Source organism: Schistocerca nitens, chromosome 1 (genome assembly GCF_023898315.1).
Source record: "Schistocerca nitens isolate TAMUIC-IGC-003100 chromosome 1, iqSchNite1.1, whole genome shotgun sequence".
Taxonomy (NCBI): domain Eukaryota; kingdom Metazoa; phylum Arthropoda; class Insecta; order Orthoptera; family Acrididae; genus Schistocerca; species Schistocerca nitens.
Genome location: NC_064614.1, coordinates 665,903,840 through 665,911,355, shown reverse-complemented (window position 1 = coordinate 665,911,355; position 7,516 = coordinate 665,903,840). Strand labels below are relative to the sequence as shown.

The 7,516-nt window shown below is 42.0% G+C and overlaps 1 protein-coding gene across 1 annotated transcript; it reads right to left on the bottom strand.

The window, feature by feature from the left end:
• Nucleotides 1-743: 743 nt before the first annotated feature.
• On the bottom strand, nt 744-7,239 carry LOC126236701 (uncharacterized). The gene is made up of 3 exons (XM_049946223.1): nt 7,197-7,239; nt 3,613-3,948; nt 744-1,804 (listed from the first exon to the last, which is right to left on the bottom strand). The coding sequence occupies exons 1-3, from the start codon at nt 7,200-7,202 to the stop codon at nt 1,529-1,531; spliced, it is 618 nt and encodes a 205-aa protein (XP_049802180.1). The 5' UTR covers nt 7,203-7,239; the 3' UTR covers nt 744-1,528.
• Nucleotides 7,240-7,516: the final 277 nt, after the last annotated feature.

Sequence of the window (7,516 nt, the reverse complement as noted above, 5' to 3'; positions counted from 1 at the left end):
ATATTGTAAGTGGAATTATGGAAAATGAAACATTGTACAATCATAGAAGTGCCTCTGTCGGATAAACCATTCACTAAGAAAAGTCAAATAGGCATGACTATTTGCTGATAAAGTGCAACTTTAATTCCATATGTCAGCAGCAATAGGAATACGCAACAGAGAATAGACGACTGAGGCGAAAAACCATATAGCCTTAGACTTACAATAAAACCAACCATAACAAAACTTACCTTATACACCTGGCCAATGGTATACAGATTGATTTTAGAGAAATAATATGTTAATTGACAAGTAAAGTATAGAATATGAAGGAGGTAAAAGGTAACTATTACGAGAAACCCTTCATCAAAAGTAAATTTTAAAGCAATAGTGAGTGTTTCTAAGTTATTTGTGATATCAAACATGTTTATTAAAAAAATTACGGTTGTTCTACTTGGAACCTGTGGAAGGTACATTAGCTTATTTGTTTCAGTTGTAAATATTTGTCATGTATTATTGTTTTTCTGACTTGTTCTAGATACTGGAGGGCTTCCTCACTAGGGATCAATTGGAATGAAAGTAAATCTAATCTAATCTAATCTATGTCATTATCCTTTTGAACATCTAGACTCACTATGCCGAATCTCACCTGATATAGCTTCATGGATGTTATATGGTTTGCTTTTCAGTCTGAGGAAATAAAGTATGGCTGGGTGAAATGGACAGGTGAGAAGAAACAAAAATTTGTTGAACGAAAAAATAGGTTACATGTCCATATATTTTATTGACGATATAAAATTCTACATCAGTACCCAACAAGAAATAAAACATAGTAGAAGATAATACTGTACATAATGCTTTAGCACACTGACGACTGGCAACATACAATAGTAACTGAACAGCAGAAGCTTCAGAGGCCTGATGCCTCATATCAGCTTGAGGTACAGTACAGTTCGAAATTATCAGTGACTCTGCTAGCTTCCAAAGTATACTGGAAAGGTAGACTCGCATTGTTGATGAAATCATGGAAAAGCAGTAGTGTAATTTGAGAGAATGAATTTACTGCAGACTGTAGTTAAATGATTAACAGTTCCTTTTATTGTAACATAGTCTATTTCGATTATTAGCTTCGAAATGAATCGAGTTACAATAAAAAATTGAAGATAATTTAATTGCAGCCTAAAACTGGAAAATACATCTTTATGTTGTAAAACGCTTTGTCTCTACTGGGATCAGATACAAAGCAAATACTTTGGCATGTGTTCCATGGAAGTTCAATTTTTCTCAAACGCCTTATTAATCTGCATACTTACATTTCTTGAGCATGCAAAATACGCATCATAGTTGAGAGAAAATTGAGCGACAATTAAGTTCAATAAAATTCACGTTGGGCAGTAAGTGTAATTACGACCAACTACACTGGTCAAACATCTGTTTCCATACTGTAATATATCACAGACAGTCACTAAGAAGAATTTTAACTAATGATACATTATTCATTTACCAAAAGTGGCTCTAATGCTGAAACTGGAAAGACCAGGTTGGTAGCCTAGTTGATGCGCACAAGCTCAGGTTGTTTGTAAGAGTAGATGGGAGCGCCGGCAGGGTGCAGGTCCTGGTACTGGAAGCGCGCCAGGTAGCCAGGGGTGAGCGCTGACTGCTGCAGGGCAGACAGTTCACTGGAGGCAGCCCGCTGCTGCTGCTTGGGGGCGGCGGAGACGGGGGCGGGACCGTGGGCGTAGGCGATGCGCTGCAGGCGGCCGTCGGGCTGCAGTACGTAGTACACGCCGCTCTCCTCCGCCTCACGCAGCTCTGCCCTGCCGTACTGTGGGCGTAGGAAGCAATGTAAAGCACTTGAAGGATGTTGCAATGAATTCGGTATGCCGTTTCTTCAAACAGTAACACGTTTATGGACCAAATTTTGTATGTTGTTTTCGAGATGATTGAGTTTGTGCAAAGGAGAGGGGCAATTAAGAACAACATGAAGTAATTACGTGCTATACTAAGAAATGTCAAGTATACACTGCGAGTGAGCTTGTGGAATGGAGTCTGCAGCAAGGAAATTTTTCCAGCCTCGAAGTAGTTTCTTTCATCTTTATATTTTTATTTTTATTTTGTTATTGCTTGCAGATATTGCCTGCTTATAGTATTACCAACATGTTATCAAAAGGATTTTGTACTGAAAGTATTCAACATACCTAAAAATACGTTTTGATAGGTGCTCATTAGCTCACGCAGTCGCTGACAGTGTTTGGGCCGTTTGTGGTTGCAGTCGTTATCTCTTTTTCAGTAATCATAACGTTCTACGTTGATGAAAATGTCGGTATAGGTGTTGTACTTGCCCACCGGATATCTCAAGTAAATGCTATTGCCAAAAGTGGGATGAGAAAAAAACCGGTTATTGCTACACTTTATCATAGGTCAGTGGATGATAAGCTGCAGCACGATTACAGTTCTGATAGTTAATGGGAATGGAAGCAAGTTGAAAGGAACGATATACTGGATACTTTTGATCAAAATCCATGACTGAAGTTATTAACGCCATTTCTTACGTTTACAAATATATAACTCACGACAATTTGATGGAGAGATAACGTGGAGTCTATACGCAGTACAACCATGAATCCTGCGTTCATTTATTTTGTTTTATGTCCAAAACACGTGTTTTCGAGTATAAAAGACGTCCACTTGATAACATTTGGGTGTGGATCATTTTTAATGACGCATTTACGGGTGTCCTGCACATCATGAAAGTCATGGGATTCGTTATTGGCACCACGGCTTTCTCATTCGCGACGGAAACGGACGAGAAATGCCTGAAGCTTTCGGCCCAGCGCTCGTTCTAGACCAGGGTCGAGGCATGAACTGTGGATACAGAGACTAGCGCTTGAGAAAATTAGATCTGCGACGTGGTAATTTCAAAATTTGTAATGTTATACACAAAAAATCGAACTCTAGAACTTAATGTGTATTTCCAGAGATAATTTTTTAGACCGGTTCGCGTGAGTAAAGAAAAAGTGGTACACCGTAAAACTGTCTGCCGCTTTGGATTGAATGGAACAGATACTTTTAACTTTTGCGTGAACCTCAACAACATTACATTTTTCATAATGTTTGTTATTTATTTACATTAAGAAGCAAACAAACAAGTCATTTAATACCTACGCGGTCAAGCGGCCACCATTTTGAAATGCAGTTCAGGAAATTATATTTTCAACGTTCACGCCATACAGACTTTAATTCTCATAATGTAATGGTAAATTTGATTGCCGAACTACATTTCATCTTCAGTCGTGCGAACCGTTTAGCTGCGCAGTCCGCTTTGAGATGTCTTGACCGCCATTTTGTGCTGCACATGTTCATTAGTGTACTGGCCAAATATTATTAGGGTAGTGTTCAAGATATGTGTCTCTATTTGTTAATAAGGATTTGTATGAGAATGTAACTTTCTGCAGTATAAGCGTTGAAGATTATAATGATACAAGACTCCGAGACCAGGAAACACCCTTAATAAGTAATCCAGTTAATGATCGACTTAATAAGAAAAATTACGTGATTCGGGCGAGGACTGCTTACGTCAAATAAAACTAGATTACCTCGGACATGCCAACAGGAAGCAAGAGTTTCACTTACGTTGTATGGGGCAGCCACAGTCGTGGTAGGGGCCTCAGTAGTGGTGGTGGCAGCTTCTGTGGTGGCGGGGGCAGAGGTTGTGAACGTGGGCAGGCGGTAGATATCCGTCAGGCGAGAGGAGTCCTGTGCGGGAATGAAGAACTGTGGACGGAAGAGGGCCGCAGAGTATCCGGAGAACGACTGCGGAGCCGCGAATGATGGCTGCGCCTGTGACTGGGCGAATGCCTGTGGCTGCTGCTGCTGCTGAGGCTGGCGGGAGGGCGCTCCGTAGCTGGTGGAGGGTGCTTCACTCGCTGCCATCGCCGCTAGCGACGCCACAGTGAAGAGCAGTAGGGTCTGCATCAGACAGTGATGAGAAAGCAGTTAGCAAAATGGTCGCGTTATTCATCACTTCAACCAGGGCAGGCTAATAACAGGTTATGTCACAGATCGTTTTTTCCAACAAAAGATTTTTCACTAGAATTAAATGACACGCTGTAATGTCTTAGGTTGCAGGAGCACCACTTTGTTCTTGATTTCTATAACATGAGAATCTTACTCAAGCACTACTTTAATTACGTTGGAACTCATGTTCACAATCCTTTTACGCAACTGCTGCGCAATATTAACTTACAATTCATTTGTGATTTGGTAGGACTAAGTCACACATCTTTGAATTTCTACATGTATTTTTTATTTATTTGCAGGTTATCATTGGGCTTATTAGGTCATCTTCACGTTAAAACGTAATTATATCTGTGGGCCCAACATTCAGCTACAGATGGCACAGGAAGTGAAACCATCAAAGAAGTGTTAATCACCAAAATTACAAATAAGTGCCTTTCGTGAAGTACGAAATATCAGTTACGAAAATTAATCTACAGCTACAGTTCATGCAATACTGCATTCCCAGGTGCAAGCGCAAATTTCTTTAATGGATGCTCAAATTTATTGTGAATTGTAGTTCGCCTTGTATTAATATTGTCGCATTACTGAAAGTGCACTGCTAGATCACATGCAGGTCACTTGGGTCTCACTGCTGACTATTTGTATCCTTTGGATGCTCTGTGTCACTGCAGTATCATCATCATCATCATCATCATCAGCCAATTCAATCATCAAATGATGTGGCCTCTTCGAGTCGTGGATTCAGGTATGCTTTCACCAGTCTTCTCCAAGTGGGACGGTCTTGGGCAGTTCTCTGCCACGTGTTACCAGCGATCTTCTTGATATCTTTGTCCCATCTGTCTGGTAAGTATCGTTGAAATATGTACTTGTGAGAAATTCTCCATTTTATCCAGCGGATATGTACATCTGGGATGTATTAAAGTTTATTTGTGGCACAGTATTTCCAATAACGAAATTTTGAAGACAAATTGTGAAAATACACATTTCGCGCAAGAGATTACGGATCAGGTTGTCAGTTGACGAAGAGGTGTGGTTGATTGATTAAGGGAAGAATATTTTGTCGACTTACTTTCCTACAATATCGTGTAATGGCTTTCATGAAGCAGACGAGGTAAATATGCAGCTATAAACAGCAGGACTGCTCATTGTGATACAGATTTAAGAAAAATAAATGTTGCTCAAAAATTGTTCAAATGACTCTGAGCACTATGGGGCTTAACATCTGAGGTCATCAGTCCCCTAGAACTTAGAACTATTCAAACCTGACTAACCTAAGGACATCACACACATCCATGCCCGAGGCAGGATTCGAACCTGCGACCGTAACGGTCGCGCGGTTCTAGACTGAAGCGCCTAGAACCGCTCGGCTACACCGGCCGGCATAAATGTTTTGGTTTTACACAGGAAGATATGTGGAAAGCTAGAAAGAAGGGGGAAAATGCAAAATATGAAGCACTACCACAGTAGACTCTCATATTTGATTTTGATTTAGCGTGCATTTTTTATGAGGACGTAGACAGGTACTTATTTTAAGCGTGTCAATATCAACGTTTTTCTGTAACATAATTGCAAATCCAGGTGTAAGCGAGTCTAACCGTAGTTTTCTTTTGTATTGTATTCTATCGTATTGTATGTTAACGGGGACCTAGAAACGACGGAGAGTCTCCGTCCCCGCCGCAGCCGCAGTTGTCTACAACCACACGACGACTACGGCAGTTCACTTCACCCCTCCGCCGCCCCACACCGAACCCAAGGATATTGTGCGGTTCGGCCCCCGGTGGACCCCCCAGGGAACGTCTCACACCAGACGAGCGTAACCCCTATGTTTGCGTGGTAGAGTAATGGTGGTGAACGCGTACATGGAGAACTTGTTTACGCAGCAATTGCCGACGTAGTGTAACTGAGACGGAATAAGGGGATCCAGCCCGCATTCGCCGAGGCAGATGGAAAACCGGCTAAAAACCATCAACAGACTGGCCGGTTCACCGGACCTCGACACAAATCCACCGTGCGGTTTCGTGCCGGGGACCAGGCGCTCCTTCCCGCCCGGAAAGCCGTGCGTTGGACCGCACGGCCAAACGGGCGGGCTGGTTCTCTTTTAGTTTTATGTTGTCTAGTGGCCCGATAACTGGTTGTGAGCTACCTACATAGGAACGAATTTATCTCCATGTACATACATATAATGGCAATGAATATGTAATTACTTACAAACATTTCACCTTCGTGTTGCGTAACATAAATCAGAATTACAGTTTATTAGATGAGGGTAGTCCTCGATTTTGTAGCCGCTTCCTGCTGAAACTAAAATTGATTCGGAAAGCAGGTTAGTGAAAGTTCTCTATAGTCAGAGGTGACTGTCACGAATCTTCAGCTCTATCCTATTTCAGTATGTATCCCGACCCGCAAATCTCATTCAAGTTATCGTCCAGCATCTCTAACTTCTCCCAGCCGACGTAAAATATATCCTGTATCTCTGATCAACGCACTCTTTGCTATTATACAGCGATGTATGTAACAGGAAATGATCAAGTGTTGCTGCTTTAGCACTTTGTCATTCAAATAGCTAATTTGCAGCATATTATGGTATACAGTCTTAACATAAGCTGTGCTGAAATCTCTGAAAGGTTTTATAAAACACTCGCAGAAGTTTTTGTAGAGTGGATGTTTGTTCAATAATCTGCAAATATTCTTGTGAATTAATTTGACGAAAGTATAGCCATCTAGCATAATATGCCCAGTTAAAAACATGGAAAATATTATTTACGGCTCAGCATCGTATTCATTGTTGTTAAATCGACTGGCCACTGAAACTGACCTACATGCCTGAATGCAAGCTGTTAACCGGACGACAGACGTTCTCATTTTGGACCAAAATGTTAATGTACAGAACAGGGGATATCTACATACAACTAAATATTTCTCTATACATTTATTGAATTTTACTTAAATTTCTAATTCTTGACTGATATATCCGAAAGGATTGCAAGAAAATGACGTCAGTTCCTTTCTTCCGCTTAATGTGTTTTCAGCAATGTTAGACGTACCTATACAGGCGAGAGGTTAGGAGCTATAGATCGATATTTTAATTCATCCGGGTCGCACATGCTAGTGATTCAGAGTGTAATGTATTTATCTGCGTTGTGTTTAACAGACGCTAGCTGTAAAAATAGCCGCAGCGCATCCATAAAATGACTCACCTGCATGGTCGGTGGGTGTGCGAGCTTGGGAGACCGGGTGGATGTGGTGCCGGAGAGCTGTATCGGGCGCCTTTTATATCGGAGGGATCTCCGTGACGCCGATGCCACAACGGCGTCACGGGCGAGCAACCCCATTCGCGTACGGAGCCCAGAAGCGCGTATTGCGCGGCTGCGTGTCAAGGCCGCGGCGCGGTGCGTGTGCGTTACACGACGCAGCGGCTTCGCGCTCTGGGACGGCTCCAGCACTGACGGACGTGTCTGAGGACAGCCAGCCTACGCCTCGTCAGGTTGGTAGGTATCGACAAAGCCCTCCAACCTTA